General features: G+C 40.3%; 5 protein-coding genes across 8 annotated transcripts; 3 read left to right on the top strand and 2 right to left on the bottom strand.

The window, feature by feature from the left end:
* Positions 1–404: 404 nt before the first annotated feature.
* On the bottom strand, positions 405–1,229 carry LOC108597129. Of its 3 annotated transcripts, none has more exons than XM_017983515.1 (3): positions 1,001–1,229; positions 835–945; positions 405–772 (listed from the first exon to the last, which is right to left on the bottom strand). In XM_017983515.1, the coding sequence occupies exons 1-3, from the start codon at positions 1,202–1,204 to the stop codon at positions 761–763; spliced, it is 327 nt and encodes a 108-aa protein (XP_017839004.1). In that variant the 5' UTR covers positions 1,205–1,229; the 3' UTR covers positions 405–760. The 3 variants fall into 3 exon arrangements, 2 of the variants coding, with proteins under 2 accessions (XP_017839004.1, XP_017839003.1); XM_017983514.1 differs by having other exon boundaries at positions 831–945; positions 1,001–1,227; XR_001915078.2 differs by having other exon boundaries at positions 744–772; positions 831–945; positions 1,005–1,228.
* A 588-nt stretch (positions 1,230–1,817) lies between these two features.
* Positions 1,818–3,074, top strand: LOC108597537 (prenylated Rab acceptor protein 1). Its single transcript, XM_017984136.2, has 3 exons — positions 1,818–2,231; positions 2,292–2,498; positions 2,561–3,074. The coding sequence occupies exons 1-3, from the start codon at positions 2,137–2,139 to the stop codon at positions 2,850–2,852; spliced, it is 594 nt and encodes a 197-aa protein (XP_017839625.1). The 5' UTR covers positions 1,818–2,136; the 3' UTR covers positions 2,853–3,074.
* Positions 3,075–3,100: 26 nt separating this feature from the next.
* On the bottom strand, positions 3,101–5,994 carry LOC108597538 (peptidyl-alpha-hydroxyglycine alpha-amidating lyase 1). Of its 2 annotated transcripts, none has more exons than XM_033293140.1 (6): positions 5,766–5,994; positions 5,378–5,543; positions 5,079–5,319; positions 4,508–5,010; positions 3,937–4,452; positions 3,101–3,499 (listed from the first exon to the last, which is right to left on the bottom strand). In XM_033293140.1, the coding sequence occupies exons 1-6, from the start codon at positions 5,856–5,858 to the stop codon at positions 3,336–3,338; spliced, it is 1,683 nt and encodes a 560-aa protein (XP_033149031.1). In that variant the 5' UTR covers positions 5,859–5,994; the 3' UTR covers positions 3,101–3,335. The 2 variants fall into 2 exon arrangements, with proteins under 2 accessions (XP_033149031.1, XP_017839626.1); XM_017984137.2 differs by having other exon boundaries at positions 4,006–4,452; positions 5,766–5,993.
* A 187-nt stretch (positions 5,995–6,181) lies between these two features.
* On the top strand, positions 6,182–7,711 carry LOC108595457 (venom serine carboxypeptidase). The gene has a single exon (XM_017980698.1). It carries the CDS (start codon positions 6,276–6,278, stop codon positions 7,677–7,679), a length of 1,404 nt encoding a protein of 467 aa, XP_017836187.1. The 5' UTR covers positions 6,182–6,275; the 3' UTR covers positions 7,680–7,711.
* Positions 7,712–8,190: 479 nt separating this feature from the next.
* Positions 8,191–15,804, top strand: LOC108597138 (maternal effect protein staufen). Its single transcript, XM_017983529.2, has 7 exons — positions 8,191–8,545; positions 9,112–9,350; positions 10,749–11,499; positions 11,563–12,958; positions 13,015–13,191; positions 13,253–13,548; positions 13,607–15,804. The coding sequence occupies exons 2-7, from the start codon at positions 9,166–9,168 to the stop codon at positions 13,778–13,780; spliced, it is 2,979 nt and encodes a 992-aa protein (XP_017839018.1). The 5' UTR covers positions 8,191–8,545; positions 9,112–9,165; the 3' UTR covers positions 13,781–15,804.
* Positions 15,805–16,491: the final 687 nt, after the last annotated feature.

Genomic DNA, 16,491 nt, shown 5'->3' with positions numbered 1-16,491 from the left:
TTTCTTTTATCTCTATTCTATTTTGGCACTATAGATATTTTAGAATTATTTTGTTTAATTTGTTAAGGCTTTGCAGGAACTTATGTGTCGGCTTTATGTTGCAAGCGTCATCATTTTTGTTGTACGCCCCAGATATTTGTGTCGACAGCTGTTTTCGCCAACTGCTTCCTGTTGCTGTCTCTGTTCAGGTGGCCTGTTTCCGTTTTCCGCCGCCTCGCCTGCAGCTCTCGCTGTTCAACAATTATGCACTTTCACAATTTCTGCTACAAATCGATAGAACAATTTTTGTTTGGAGCAAAATCTCAATTTATTTTGCGTTCTTTTTTAGCAATGCGTATCCCGAGCTATTCTTTTAAACTGGCTTTATTCAAATTAAACCGAAACGTTTTGTCATTTGCATTTATATCGAATTATATTTTTATTTGAATTTTAACTAATTTCTTTTAGCTTGGCCCAAGTGCTTGCCCCAAAGTACTGACAGGAATTGCGGCTGTTGATAATAGTGCGCATGAGTATATTTAACAAAAACGAAGTAAAGTCGGGCGCAGCCAGCTTGTTGATACACTTTGACCAAGGGATCGCAGGATACACACGTATTTATACATTGGCGTATAGCTAAAATCGAAATTCAATTATATAAAAAAAATATTCATACCAATTGCTCGTCCTACGGTCCTTTGTTCTGAAAATAAGCTTGCATTATTAAGGCTTGTTAGACCGCTGTATCTCAAAAACAAGCGTACGGCGATATACCAAGCTGTCATTTCCAAAACTGTAAGACAGAAGATTAGTGTAGCCATTATAATTAAATTAATTCGAGTTTTATTTACACACTCCAAATAAAATGCCATAAATAGTGCCGTTGCAAACTTTATACATAACTACAGCATAATCGATAGCTGACACGGGTAAAATAAGCCATGGAATGAGCAATTTTTCTTGCATCTTTGGATTGTATTGGATGTGTCAGTTATATATTACTGCATTTTCTTTGCCTCACCCACAGAGCTCCAATAGTGAGACACAAGGATGTAACTATTTGATATATGGTGCCAAAGAAGAGAACAATGTGGACAGACAATTCTGTCTGCATATAGTCTTGACAAGATAAGTACAGGCTAAAACCCCCAATAAGTTCAGATACTATGCCGATCAATGCAGTAGCATACTTGTTTAATTTATCACATTTTGACAAATTTGGCATGGTGAAATTTCTAAAAATATCTTAAAACAATAAACTTTAAAGTGATAAATTCCAAACAGTAAGAACTCAATTTAAATTTATATCGAAATCAGCTAATTAATAATTTGATGAAAAATGTTCTAAATAAACTATGAAAAAGTAGAGGAAAATGTTGTATAACACACATGTATAATACAGGTATTTATGTAAAATAAGTAGCTGAAACCTATGAATTCCTTTTCTTTTTTTTTCAATGGCACGCACTGATTACCAAAGAACCAAAAATCCCGCGCACACCGCACATTTTTTATATTTCATTCACACAGTACACAAGCATCAAAAGTTGCCACCAAGTTGAAATCAGCTGTGCATGCGATTACGTTTCGTTCTGATTGCCTATAGGTGGTGCTATTATACTTTCTGTTAATGGAATGGAATGGAATTTTTAATTAAAATAATCAAAAATTAGAATTATTAATTTATATTCATATGTCAGCTTACATTTAAAAGTGTAATATTTATATACATAATTCTACTATCGATGGTGCAATCGATAGTTTGACCATATATTTTATCGCAAATCGAAATAAGTATTAAATTTGTTGTTATTTATTTGCCACATCAGAAACTGTTGATATTTCTGTTGCCTGTTAAGTCAGTAAACCGTTCAGAGTAAAAATAAAATGCTAAAGTAAATTAATAGTTTTGAAATAATAACAATTGTGCGCTTAGTGTCTATACATGTAGCTGCGGTTGCAGTTTGAAGATCAACTTGATTGTCGGCAACGGCAACAATTCTAACACGTCAGAATTTCTGCCAGCATCTGAACGCGCCTCGCGAGATATAGAAGAGTGCTTATCTAACGGAATCTAACGGAATCTGCATGCATTATAGACCAAAAATCGAGCCGTACTTCTAAGTAAAAGTCGACGCGTCAGCAAAATAGATAAATATGTCGGAGACAAGTATAGATGTGAGCGGCGATATGCAAGTGCCACAGCAACGTCCAGCTGGCGGTGAGAATAGATTCTCCATAGATATGCAAAGGTAAATGAGCTCAAGCGTCAAATATACACGCATTTGGTAAAGTTGCATACATATTTTTAGATTTCCCTCACTGACGAATCTCCCAACACCTATGGAGCTCATACAAATGGTGCGTCGTTCGCTGCGCCCCTGGATGATGTTCTTCAACATAAACAACTTCAAGTCAGCCGTTAGTATGCAGCGTCTCAATAACCGTATCGTGCGCAATCTACAGTACTTCCAGAGCAACTACATATTTGTATTCATTGTGCTGATGATCTATTGCCTGTACGTATTATGCCACTGTTGCACGTGGCAAGCATGTAATGACCTTTTGTTTGTATTTACAGAATTACATCGCCACTTACATTGCTGGTTATAGTTGGAGTTGCTTTCGCTTGCAACAAGATACGCAACTCAAATTCAAACTTCAACTTGTTTGGCCAACAACTAACACCGAAGCAGCAAGTTTTAATAGTTAATTTGGGAGCAGCACCTGTGCTCTTTTTGGTTGGTGCTGGTGCAGTATTGTTTTGGACCCTAGGCGCATCCTGTTTTGTTATATTAATGCACGCTGTATTTTATAATATCGATGCACTTGTAACTGAAGAGAACGATGGATTTTTGGCTCAAACTGTTTAGGCCAATACCAAAACCAAAATCGAATATGCAACGAATGTCTGTGCAACGAATTGTTGACAGATGATTTGCCACGCAGGGGCCTTATTAGACTATAAAATGCAATATACTTACAACTATTTATACTAATAATTAATAATGAAATACTATGTAATTAAGCTCTAGCCACAGCGACTACGTTAAAAGCTCTACGTAGAAATCGAAAAATACACACGACCAAACGCATTTTAGTTTGTTTTCAATAAGTGCCTTTTTATATTAGTATATGCATGTATATTGTGTATTTAAAACAATTGGCAAAATGGGCATTAAATAATGTTGGAATGCTTTTGGAGGAAGCATACACAGAGTTAAGTTTAAAAAACATAAGTTGAAAACTATTTAGTAAAAATTCACTGAGGTAGAACTAGAACTAGGAATGCTTAGTTAGAACTTTTAAAAAAATAGTTAAGTCTCTTGGTCCTGGCTGTAGGCACTCCAGCTTCTTTAGGCGTACTGCGAGATTGATGTTGTCTGCTGTTCGTGCTCCTCATCGCTGGCATTCTGATCGAGCTTCTCGAAGCCATTGCGATCCAGTAGGCCGCCTAGCTTGAAGCCCTCGGTCTTCTCCCATGCATGCCGGCGATTGTGTGTGCCGAACGGCAAACAACCTGTTGAGATGCCAGCAAAGCAACAAACAATATTAACAAAGGTAAATATGTATATAAGTTGGGCACACATAAATATAAATTAGTACAAAACCCAACAGCTTTGTACAAGAGCATGCTTTAAAACATTCTTACAATTGAGTATTTAGTTTGTTTTCGGGCGCTGCAATTTAAAAAAATATTTAAAACAAAACACTTTTTAAATGTTAATAAAATTGTCTAAATTTGTGTTGTATATTTTACAGTATACGTGTATAAAATAATAAGTATGTATATAAACATGCAGCAAAACGGCACACGATGCTTACAAAACAGAATCCAAAAACTTATACGCATGAGATTTACAAAAGGCAAGACAACTTAAAAGATAATATTTATTGCATAGCACACAACCACAATATGGGGACTGGAGTGAGTCGATTGGGAAGATTAGCACAGACTTTGATTGGACGCGGCCAACTGGCGATAGACCAAATCGCTAGCTGGCGCTGCGCTGATTGCTTGATTACCTCGTTTGCGGCGACGCGCCATCATTAGCGCCAATGCCAGCGTGGAACCAGCAAAGACAAGCATAAGTGAAGCCACCAATATAGCTTTCCCGCTTGGATGATGTGCTGCTGCTGTCTCTGCTCCACTGCCACTTGATGCAGGCGCAGCGGCAGCTACTTCGTTGGAGCTGCTTAGTGATTTAACGGCTGATAGCGACATAGGCTTCGCCACAGACTTGTGCAGGAACTTGTGAATGCGCGTGGGAGATAACTCAGCAACATAGATGGCATTTCCATCTGCTGTTACAGCGACATCATGTGGGTTCTCAAATTGTAAATTGTTGGGACCAAACTTTGAGACCAATTGTCGCGTTCGCATGCTCAACACAAAGCCATGCACTTCATTATAATGCTGCTGCTGGGCGCCCACCTCAGCACTGGGTCCATTAACAATCACCAGCTCGCCACCTGATGAGAGATTGGAAGAGTTATAAAGCTCACAATCATTTATACTGAGACGCACCTGCTGCTGGTGTATATGCCATGCTAAAGAGACGATCGCCAATCACCGGATTATGATACTGCGAGTGAAATGTGCCATTAATGGAATGGAAGCACTGCACACGTCCATTTTCACGATCAGCAGCACAGAGTAGTTCCAGCTCCGGCACCAGTGTCAATGCATGTGGTATAGCAAAGAAGTTTGGCGGTGCCACATCGTAAGAAAAGCCTGAGAATGAGTTCTCACCCCACACTAAGATTTGTTCGCCTTGCTTTGAGTACTTGACAATGCGTGCATTGCAATAGCCATCGGCTACAAAAAAGTCGCCATTGTTGAGCACCGCCACTGCAGTGGGTTTGCAAAACTTTTTGATGCCATTGCCAGGATGAAAGGCAGTGCCTAGTGTCAGTAGGGGTCTGCCACCTGCGCCACGTGGTGGAAACTTAAACACTTGATGCAACGCTACATCTGTCAGCCACACATTATCTTCCGGATCGATGTGCAGACCATGCGGCATATAGAACCTGCAAAAATTTAAGTTTTTAAATATGTTTGCAAGCTAACAATCGTACAGTTCGTCTTAATTACTTACATATTTTTACCCCAATCATACAGCACCTTTCCCGTATCCGGCTCAAGACCTAGCACTGTGCTTTCCCTGATGGGTCCACGGTTTTTTTCTTGGTAAACATTTTCATTGTTGAACGTTCTCTGTGACCAAATGCGATTTACTCTATGAAATATGACTACGTTGCCTGCTTTGTCAAAGCTAACCGCAGTTACAGCGCCTAGTCGAACATTATTCGCCGGCCACTCATTTTGATAAACATAGGCTGCAATTAAAAAGTGTTATTTTTATTGCTACGATTGCTAATTTACATACTCTCTCACTTGTATTTAGTTTGGCGAGCTCAGTCTTAACATCTGTTATTTCCGGCTTGGCGGGCTGTGGCCAATTAATTGGTGCTCCAACACCCTTCAGCATTTGCTGCAGTCGATCCGCATTGCTACCACTGCCGATTGGTAACCCTTGCAGATAACGTTGTGCGCTTTGATTCTGTAGAGCAAAAGTAATTATAGCTCATTAGATTAGAGCTCAAATATCAGATATGCCACGGAGCACACACACACACACATGCACTACCCTGCATACCTGAGTGTATGTGTTAGGTGTAAACGTCACAAAACAAAATCAATACGCAAAACATCTGTCAGCGTATTAAGTCATAAAAAATATGTAAAACGCAGAGTTTTCGTTTATCTTTGAATCTATAATTACCTCAGTAACATCAATAGCTGTTACCAGTCTGTGAATCCAGAGAAAATTAAGGCAAAAAAAGCATCCTTTTAAAACTGTTAACGGCTGCTTCATCTTTTTGACACTCTGCTTTTAGCCAAGCTTTTTATGCTTAGCTGGAATGTTTTTCGCAGTTGTAGAGCTGTTTATTCAGCTTGTATTCGCGTATTATTTACAATATGGAACAGCTTATAAATTTATAAGACAGCGTCCATTTTAACTGTTACAGCTGTTGCGCATTTTGCACTCAACAATTACATGTAACGCGTATTAGTAATATCGATAGCTTTTGTGACTGGTCACACTGATGTTTATACTACCGTTGATCGACGGCATTCAAACAGAAACCGCTTATAATTGTGTATGGAATGTATATAAAGACTGTTTAATAGCAGCACTTAGGCAGTGCTTCAGTTTAAATCGAACTAGTAACATTTGCTTACAATTTACGGTGAATAAGCTACACTGAAATTACTGACTCAGCTGGCTAGAATGCAAACAGTCATAAAAATAACATTGCTAATTGCAGCAGCTGTTGCAAATTGTTGCCTGGGGAGCGCTAACAAAGAAAAATATCATGACATAGATCCTGGCAAGCCGCTGTTTCTGACGACTCTCATAAGGAATGCAACAGTATCGAGGCAGCAGATTAAGAACTTTGCGCGGGTCAACGGCTCACAGTTTCTTGGAGTTGAGAGCTATGCGGGCTATCTAACAGTTGAAGAGAAATACAATTCCAGCTTATATTTCTGGTATTTCCCTGCTGAGCAGAATGCAGACAAGGCACCCGTAGTGCTGTGGCTCCAGGGCGGTCCTGGCTCATCCTCACTCATAGGACTTTTTATCGAAAACGGCCCACTACAGATAAACGAGCAAGGAAAACTGGAGAAAAGAAACTATACGTGGAGTACGAATCACAACATAATATATGTGGATAATCCTGTAGGGACCGGATTCAGCACAACCGATCACTGCCACGGATATGCACGTAATCAAGTCGATGTTGCCGTCAATTTGTATGAGGCAATTACACAACTCTATGAGCTGTTTGAATGGAAAAACTCTTCAGGATTTTGGATTACCGGCGAGTCCTATGCTGGCAAATACGTCCCCGCATTGGCCTACTACATGCATAAAATGCAGACTACAACGGAGTGCAAAATACGCATTCCACTTAAGGGCGTGGCCATTGGCAATGGACTGTCAGATCCGTTGAATCAACTTAAGTATGGTGACTACTTATATCAGTTGGGCTTCATAGATGACAACGGTTTGTATAAATTTCATAGTGCAGAGGAATCTGCCGAAATCTGTATTCAATCTGGTAACATGGAGTGTGCATTTGAAATATTTGATTCACTTATTCTGGGAGACTTACCCGCTGGCTCGCTTTATAAAAATCTAACGGGCTTTAAATCATACTACAATTACTTGAAGGCTGACGATGAACTCGCGGTGCTTGTAAATAGAATGAAAGTTTTTCTTCAGGCCAATGCAACTCGTCGCGCGATTCATGTAGGCAACATGCTCTTCCATGATACGGACAAGGTGAACAAAGTCAAGAAGCATCTAAGGAAAGATTATATGGATACAGTGGCACCACTTGTGGAGGAGATTTTAAAGTATTATACCGTATGCGTGTATAGCGGACAGTTGGATGTTATTGTACCCTACACCCTTTCGCTTGGCTATTTGAAATTGTTGGATTTTCCCGGCGCTGAACGCTATAGAACAGCTGCACGTAAAATCTGGCGTATGGATGGCGATATTGTTGGTTATTTTAAGGAAGCTGGTCGTTTAATTGAAATAATGATTCGCAATGCTGGACATCTGGCACCTTATGACCAACCGAAAGTACTCTACGAAATGATTACTCGTTTGACTCATAACTATTAGCAGTAGAAAACCAAAATATATCAATAAACAGCTTACTCTTATTTTACAGATAAGATTTTATATTTAAAAATAGCGCCTCATTAGTATTCATAAGATTGGTGCGTTCTCATTCTTATCTAATATAGTCGTTCGCACTGTTCGCACAATATAATCATTATAGATGACACTCGCGAGTTTGTCGTGCTGCTAGCATCTCGCTTGTACTGCTCACGATATGCTAATTTATTGGATATGTGCCAATTTAAACACTTTTGCCATAAGTGTTGCCAGATTTTCGTGGACTGTTAAAAATAACTCTGCAATAGGTGAAATGACTTAAGCTGATAATAAGCAACAAAAGAAAAAGTTTTAAAATAACTGGATTCTTAACGAAAATGAATCTAGCATAAGATCTAGCTGTTGCATTTTGAAAATAGCTAAATCTAGCTGCAAAAGTGCTAAAACGCCAACACTATTTGTTATTCTTCGAGTTTCATCCACAGCCACGGAATTACGGCCGCACGCTAATTAATATAATAATATATAACTAATAATGCTAAGTTAAAGTTAAAACCTAACTCTACGCGTTCATCAACTTAATTTAAGTGTTAAAATAGTTCTAAAGTGTCTTTTAAATTGCCAAAAAGCCAAAAATTCTACAGGCGTCTGCACAACAATTCACAGAGTTCTTGCTGTTGTTGTTGTTGTTCTTTTGGGTTGCAGTAAATTAAAGTACATGGTCGCTATTGATTTGGAATTGGCTTGAGAACGTAAACGCAAACGTTTTTTGGCCTATACCTCAACTGCATGCGAATTGAGAATACGAAAATAAATACAAACGCTGTGGATCAGCAAAGGCGTCGAGTGAAAAGAGGAGAAATACGTAGGTGAGTGCGCGGTTTGCAGACAAATGCAGACCTGAAATTGTTATGCCATATGCATGTGAGCAGACAGTGGTGGCATAGAGAGAGGGAAAAGGGGATCGCAGAGCAGGCGCAGTTCAATGCACGTAGAGCAAAAAGGCAACATAGGGATAGATACGAACCTGATTATATGAAATTCAAATGCAGCTGCATTTTATCGAATTTCAGCAGCAAAACAACCACACTACAATGGAACTAGAAAAGTGCAACAAGACGTATACATATGTATATGTTATATATTTGTATTTGTGTGTAGGTAGCGAAGAGGGGTAAAATCTTAAGCAGCAAGGCTTGGTGGTTGCTTGTTTGCGCCCTTTTGCAGCCTGCCCCTGTCGCTCTGCATGTCGAAGTCTTTGAGCCTGTCACAATTTGATTTAGGCACGTCTGAGTGCCCAGTGTCCGCTGGCTGCATTCAAATGCAGTTCTTGCCGTATTGCTGAAAGTGCGCACAATTGCAACACAAAAAGACACCATTTGTATGCATTGTTTTACCAATAAAAATATTTGTTTTCTTAACTCACATTTTGCAGCTGCAACAGCAACAGCAACAGTAACAGCAACAGGAGAAAGAATTTCAGACTGCAATGCAGCATCATGTGCATGCCGCAAGACCAGCACCGCATATGCGTGGAGCACATCATCATGGCCATATGCCGCTAACGCATCCACACGCTGGCATGGATCCACATCTGGGCTCGCTGACAGCTTCGCTCGTTGGGGATCAACCACAGGCACAGCCACCGCCGCAACTCGATGCTCATCATGGACGGTAAGCGGTTAAGCAGTTAGACAAACAGCAAACAGAGATTGAGAGAGAGAGAGAGAAAGAGAGAGATCGTGCAGTAGGCGCTTAGTTGGTTTTTGGTGTGCTTTCGGTTTGGCCAACACCCTTTTGGCGACGTCGTCATGTCTAGGCTTTTATACGTTGCGGCAATTATGTTAATTCCTGTCACTGACAATCGCCTGTGAGACTCATCATCCCATTTTCTCAACTCATAAATTATAATTTCAGTGGCTCTTTGTTCTTTAGCGCACAGCATGACTTCCGCTCGATAACGGGTTTAACAACGGCAACAACAGCAACAACAACAACAGCAGCAGTAAGAGCAACAAGCAATAGAAACGGCTGCAATTATCCTTGACATTCGTTAGGATCGCAGCTATGCTCAGCGCTCACTTTTTGTCGCCTTTTCTTTTCATCTCGTATGCGATCAGATGTTTTGCAGTTCGAGCTCCAAACTCAATCTGCTGCCAGTTACTCTTTGGCCTCTGCTCAGTCGTATTCGGTCTCGCACACGATTCAAACCCAAAACTCTAAACGTCTGTACGCGTGCGTCCAAGGATTACAAGAATTTGCGAAATAATGTAATTAAGAAGGCAATAATTATAAGATTTATAAATCGCGCAGTGAGTTTGGAGCACAAAACTCATGAATTATAAAGCAACAAACTAAATTCAGGACTCTAATAGCGTTGAAATGTTGCTGCCAAGTGATTAATTATTAACAACAAAATAAGAGTGCATATAAATGAAAGTTTAAACAAATGTTAAAATTGATTAAGATTAAAACTAAGTTACATGAGTATGTGCAGCTCAAAAATTACTTTTTGTGATTAAACTTCGAACGAAAGTTCGAAAGTTAAAAACTAAGTGTAAATTTAAGTTTTCAATAGTAGACGGCGCTACTTTTTGTCTTAGTAAAAGCAGGAATCCCTTTTAAGCGCTTCCTCTCTAATTCTGACTTCATGTGCTTGTCTCTAAGTGCTAACTACATAGATTTATATTATATATATACATATATATGTATGTGGTATTCTCGCGGTAGGTGCGTCTCAATCTCAATTGAAACTGACAGTTGGCGAAAAATGACACGATGCGTAAAAGAATGCGGCTTTTGTGCTTTGTTAGGGATTTTTGCTATTGTTCAAGTTTACCGCTGTTGTCTGTAGCTGCAACAACAACAACAGCAGCGGCAGCAGCAGCAATAACAGCAACAATAATAATACAAAATTCGCTAAGAGGCGCAAAGGGTGAGGCCCTTTTTACTTTTTGTTTTGCATTTTGGCTTTCGATGGCCACTCAATATGGCAGTTTGGGTATTTTTCGTGAAATCTATTTGATTGCAACATATTATGAAACTAACTGTAATTTGGATTTTATTCAACAGTCTCAATCATCATCATCAGCAGCATCTTCTCGCACAGCCACAGGGACCGCCGCCGCCGCCGCCACCGAATGCCGCGTATCACAATAACAACAGCAATCAAATGCAAAAGATACGCCAACAACATCAGAACCTCAACCTCAACCTCAACCACAGCAACAGTCACAGTCACATAGCAAAACACAACCAAACTGCGCAGCCGTACAACCATGCGGCTGCCCTAGCCTACGGCCAATTACCGCCGCATCACATGGCAGCCCATCTAGGCGGCTATGCAGCACAGCATCCGCCGCCACAGAACGTCTTGGGCAAGAACTCGCACTATTATCTAAACAAGCATCACAAATACAACAACAACAATAACAATAACAACAACTACGCACATGTGCCCAAAGCAATAATGCACAACACATATCGCCAGGCCAAGAGCAATAGTCAAGCAACAGCAGTAGCAACAGCAACAGCAGCAGGCACAACATCAGCAGCAGCAACAACAACATCAGCAGCAGCACCAGCCGTGGAGCCTGTCACTGCTGCTGAGGACAACAGTGAGCCAGCAGCAAATACAGAAACAACTGATAATAGTGAAGAGCACTTGCCCATCAATGCAGTAGAAAGCGAAGATTGCAGCAGCAGCGTAGAAAATATTGATACTGCTGTCACGCTGCCCAATGTGGACAGCAGCGCTGGTTCGCGCAGCTCCAAGGACAAGACGCCCATGTGTCTGGTCAATGAGCTGGCGCGTTTTAATAAGGTGAGCTAACAACATTCAACACTTTCCTATCAAGTCATTTATTAATATGCTGGCTTCTCATAGATCACACATCAATATCGCTTGACGGGCGAGCGTGGACCAGCGCACTGCAAAACGTTTACAGTCACCTTAAAACTGGGCGAGGAGGAGTACTCTGCAGATGGTTTTAAGATCAAGAAGGCACAGCATATGGCTGCCTCCAAGGCAATTGAGGAGACCAAGTATAAGCATCCGCCGCCCAAAATACGCCGCAATGAGGAAACCAGCACAACGCGCACGCACATTACGCCGACGGTGGAGCTGAATGCATTGGCCATGAAGCTGGGCCAACGTACTTACTATCTGCTGGACCCGTCGCAATTGCCACCGCCAGATCCAATGATGCTGCCAGACTATGGTGCACCCTTGTTGGCGACGCCAGCGTCTGGAGTGCCGCCACCACAGCAGGCATCATCATATGCAATGCGTCGCAATGCCGCCGCTGCTGCTGGTGCTTATGTTATATCTGCACCACCGCATATACATGGCCATCCGCATCCGCATCCACAGCTGGCGTTGCAGCCACAGCGCGGCATTTATGGCCATCAGCGCGGCTATGGGCCGCGTCAATCGCGCTATGCGCTGCCGCCTGCGCTCGGCGGACCGCATATGATGGCCGGACCACATAATCCATATGCGGCGCCTGTGCCCGCAACGCCCAGCAAGATTACGCTGTTCGTGGGCAAGCAGAAATTCGTGGGCATTGGACGCACGCTGCAGCAGGCCAAGCATGATGCAGCGGCTCGTGCGCTGCAAGTGCTCAAAACACAGGCGAGCAGCGCTAGTGAGGAGGCGCTGGATGAGATGGATGATGAGGAGAGTGATAAGAAGTCGCCCATTTCGCAGGTGCATGAGATTGGCATTCGACGCAGCATGACCGTGTCCTTTAAGGTGCTGCGCGAGGACGGTCCAGCGCATATGAAGAACTTCATAACCGCCTGCATAGTGGGGCCCATTGTGACCGAGGGCGAGGGCAATGGCAAGAAGCTGTCGAAGAAGCGTGCCGCTGAGAAAATGCTGGCTGAGCTGCATAAGCTGCCACCGCTGACGCCCACGAAACAAACGCCCATGAAGCGCCCCATCAAGCCAATCAGGACGCCGGGCAAAATCAGCACAGGAACTAACCTCACAGTAGCGCTGCCGGCATTGGTGAAGCCAGAGCGACGTAACAGGCGTGGCGAGAAAGTTGTAAAGGAGAAAGCTGTAGCCGAACCGCTTGATGATGCTGAGAATCCCATCACCAAGCTCATACAACTGCAGCAGACGCGCAAGGAGAAGGAGCCCATATTCGAGACGATTGCCAAGAACGGCAGCGAAACGTCCAGGCGGCGTGAATTTCTCATTGAAGTCAGTGCCAATGGGTACACAGCACGCGGTGCGGGCAGCAGCAAAAAAGTGGCCAAGCGCAATGCAGCCCAGTGTAAGTTTCAGTTTGGCAGCTTATTTTGGAAAATTACTAAATTTGGTTTACTTTAGTACTTTTGGAGCAACTGGAAGCTATTGAACCAAAAAGCAAGGAACAGAAGGCAACAACCTCAGCGGAAGCCAAGTCAACAGATGAGTCAGCTGGAGCTGGTGAGCTGGATGTGCCCATGGTTACAACGCCGGGAGGTCTAGTGCCGGGCATTTTGATATTGCGTCAAAACAAGAAACGTAAGCTGAGGCTGAGTCTGTAACTCTTATAAAATATAACTAATGTTTTTCGATTCGACAGCCAACAAGAAAAAGGATATTGTCATTAAGCCTAATACAGAGGCAGCGCAAGAGAAAGACGCCAACACTAATGGAAAAGAGGACAGCAAAGAATCGAAAGCAACTGAAGCAGCCGCTTCCAGTGAGAGCAACTTGAACACATCCACAGGCAGCAATACCAGCGGCGTTAGCAGCAACAGCAGCAATGCAACTGCCGGCAACAGCAACAGCGGCGGCGGCGGCAACGAGGGTAATAGCAGCGGTGGCGTAGCCATGAAGGAACAGCTCTTATATCTCAGCAAATTGATGGACTTTGAGGTAAGTGGCTTTAGATATTGTAGTGAACTTTAATTGAATGTTTCTTTTTTTTGAGCAGGTCAACTTTTCGGACTATCCCAAGGGCAATCACAATGAGTTTCTGACAATTGTTACGGTAACCACAACTCCGCCGCAAATTTGTCATGGCGTTGGCAAAAGCTGCGAGGAATCGCAAAATGAGGCCGCTCGCAATGCGCTCAAGATTCTCAGCGCACTGGGATTGAACAATTGAAGAAACTAAGCCAAAAGCCAAACTAAACTAAACTAAACTAACTGCAATTATTAAATTATCATTTTTTTTGTTTCCAAAAGAGTCAAAACGCAAGCAAAAGAAACGAGAAAAGCAAACCACCCGTCCACAAATCAAACCTTAAAACGCTCATGTTCAAAAAGAAAGAAGCAGTGTGCAACATTTTGAAGTATGCAAACGCAAAAGTAAAACTAAATCGATTAAGAATAACAATGCAAGAAACAATGCCAGTACTTTTTGAAATAGCAAATTCTTAGTTAATATCTATTTATTTATTTATGTGCCAGTGTGCATAAAGCTGTGCAGCTTGTGCAAACTGCTGTTATTATTTTTATTTATTTATTGTTGAAAATTGATGAACGAATCGATAATGTTATAAAAGAAAAAGAAAAGAAAAGCAAGGCAAGCAAAGAAACAATAACTAAATATACACATTTAACAATTAAGATTGAAAGCGCATTAGCCACTTGAATTGAATTGATGAACAAAAATATGAGATTGTAAACGAAAATTATTGCATATATATATTTATTAGCTGCATGCGAGATGCGGCTGTCAACAGCTTAGGCAGAGCTTTCAAAAAATAAATAGAAAATTTGTTGCATTTTCTTCAGATGTGCACAAAGAGAGACGCCCAGAGAGATCGAGCCTAGAGAGATGAGCCTAGTAAGCCAGCGAGTGAGAGTGAGAGTGATTGTGAAATTTTTGATTTATTTTTTCAAAGCCAACTAAAGCCAAACAAGCGCACACCAACTTAGCTTCTGCTTGTGGTACATAATGTCAGATGAAACTCGTCGAATAATGAAACTATACATATAATATTAATATTATAATCACTAGTTAATATAAGCCTAAGTACTTACAACTATGCCAGACGTGTCTGTGCCGCCTAACAAATTTCAAACTCAGCGCTCAGTTCAGTGTTTGAAGTTTGTTGAACCAAACAGCCGGCAACAGCTTATGGCAATTTGCTTGGATTGCTATAAATTGTGTGCAAGGCATTGGGTGAGAGCGCTGCACTTGGTATAGCGTAAGCAGAAATACAATTTTCATAATCGTTGTAATTAATATTAATTGTTTAAAATCCATTTTGTAAATGCTCAGCTTTTGCTAACAGCTACGGCCAAAAGCTGAGCATCTTTATGAATATTGTGTTGTTTAAATTAATACCCAGTTTGTTTATTCCTATGCGTTTTGTTTTTATACACACACACACACATACACACACAATGTTTATTATGTTACGTTTGAAACGAAATTCCCATTATATATGTTTGTACAATAGTTTTTAAACGTTCTTTGCTCACAATTAAACAGCACAGGTTAAGCGTTAAGTTGCATTATGTGAAATTGTATTTTGTCGCAGCTACAAATGTTGTTGCAACAATGTGCATGATTACTTTGGATACCAATCTATCAACTATAAAACCTACTTAGCATGTAAGGCAAATTGTAAACACTTTTAATAACACATCCAGTATTAAAAATATAACAATTATATAAATAAACAATTAAATCAAATCGTGCACATTGTTTGCACGCCTCAAAGCTATACTAACTAACTGAACAAACACACACACACACACAAACACACTACTACACATTAAAGAAAAAAATCTTCATTTTGTTCGAAGATTTTGCAAAAGCATTAATTTATTTAATAAAACACGCAGCAACATATTGTAAGCACTTTTGCAAAATCTTCACAAAATTAATAATAATAATAATATACATGTTTCATAAACAAGGAAACAAACTAAACACTGTTCTTAAACAGCAAAAGCAAGAGCAAACTGAAACATTTATTAGATCTTAAGCCAGCCCACGAAAAAGAGTAAAAAAAAAATGAAAAAAAAAACAAGTGTTAGTCTTAAAACTAAATGTCTATGTACTGTTTTTTGTGCTATTTCATACTACAACTACAAGAACTATACGACCATGTAAACTGTAATACTTGTAATAAATTATACAAATAAAGTGGAATCCAACGTGTCGTTTCATTTCGCAATCGCAATCGTTAAACGTTTTATTAATGCATAACACATTTCAGCTATTAGTCATGAATTGCTTATATCATATTAACAAAATTGTTTTCTAATTTTTACACTGTCAATAAACATTTATAAAACTTAGTGAGTGGCCCGAAAGCAACAACAGCCAAACACAGAGCTGAGGGCAGCAACAAATTAACGCTTGTTAAATTTTGACACAAACGAATATTTCGCAAACAGGCCCAAATACAAGACTGTTAACATTTTAAATACCTTTTAGGTATTTATGTTTTTTATTGGATTGCTACAGATACATATCAAAAAGCAAGCAGAAATGATAATTTTGAAATTTAAGTTTTTTGTTTTTAGTTTTTATGAATTACAGCAAACAACAGAGTGCTAAATTCAAGATGATTAAGAGATTATGCATGTTAATTTTGGATTATGTGATTATGATAAGTGTTTTTGGAAGGTTTTTTTTATAGCAGGGCACTTTTTAAAATTATAAATTAAAAGTCTTTAATTTGATTAAATTAATCAAATGCATTGAAACTTTGATATAGTGGCCTCGATGTTGCTATTTTTGTCATTGCTAGTTTTATAGATGAGCACGAGATTGTTCGAGCCTTTTAAAAAAATAACAAAGGTTCATGTATGAAAATCAGTAATTTATATAAATTAAGAAAGCTACAAACGAAATTA

This window comes from Drosophila busckii, chromosome 2R (genome assembly GCF_011750605.1).
Source record: "Drosophila busckii strain San Diego stock center, stock number 13000-0081.31 chromosome 2R, ASM1175060v1, whole genome shotgun sequence".
NCBI lineage: Eukaryota > Metazoa > Arthropoda > Insecta > Diptera > Drosophilidae > Drosophila > Drosophila busckii.
Note: the sequence above shows the minus strand (reverse complement) of the source record. Positions and strands in the feature narration are given on the sequence as shown.

Excerpts from the sequence above, each read along its gene's own strand:
- LOC108597129 (XM_017983514.1), bottom strand. The coding sequence starts at position 1,204 with ATGCCAAATTTGTCAAAATGTGATAAATTAAACAAGTATGCTACTGCA. Across the intron at positions 946-1,000 it reads TCACTATTGGAGCTCTGTGG|ATGCAAGAAAAATTGCTCAT; the intron begins GTGAGGCAAAGA and ends TACAATCCAAAG. Across the intron at positions 773-830 it reads TGGCATTTTATTTGGAGTGT|TTTTGGAAATGACAGCTTGG; the intron begins GTAAATAAAACT and ends TCTGTCTTACAG.
- LOC108597537 (XM_017984136.2), top strand. The coding sequence starts at position 2,137 with ATGTCGGAGACAAGTATAGATGTGAGCGGCGATATGCAAGTGCCACAG. Across the intron at positions 2,232-2,291 it reads TTCTCCATAGATATGCAAAG|ATTTCCCTCACTGACGAATC; the intron begins GTAAATGAGCTC and ends ACATATTTTTAG. Across the intron at positions 2,499-2,560 it reads GTGCTGATGATCTATTGCCT|AATTACATCGCCACTTACAT; the intron begins GTACGTATTATG and ends TTGTATTTACAG.
- LOC108597538 (XM_033293140.1), bottom strand. The coding sequence starts at position 5,858 with ATGAAGCAGCCGTTAACAGTTTTAAAAGGATGCTTTTTTTGCCTTAAT. Across the intron at positions 5,544-5,765 it reads CAGCTATTGATGTTACTGAG|AATCAAAGCGCACAACGTTA; the intron begins GTAATTATAGAT and ends TTTGCTCTACAG. Across the intron at positions 4,453-4,507 it reads GGCATATACACCAGCAGCAG|GTGGCGAGCTGGTGATTGTT; the intron begins GTGCGTCTCAGT and ends ATCTCTCATCAG.
- LOC108595457 (XM_017980698.1), top strand. The coding sequence starts at position 6,276 with ATGCAAACAGTCATAAAAATAACATTGCTAATTGCAGCAGCTGTTGCA.
- LOC108597138 (XM_017983529.2), top strand. The coding sequence starts at position 9,166 with ATGCAGCATCATGTGCATGCCGCAAGACCAGCACCGCATATGCGTGGA. Across the intron at positions 12,959-13,014 it reads CAAGCGCAATGCAGCCCAGT|TACTTTTGGAGCAACTGGAA; the intron begins GTAAGTTTCAGT and ends GGTTTACTTTAG. Across the intron at positions 13,549-13,606 it reads GCAAATTGATGGACTTTGAG|GTCAACTTTTCGGACTATCC; the intron begins GTAAGTGGCTTT and ends TTTTTTGAGCAG.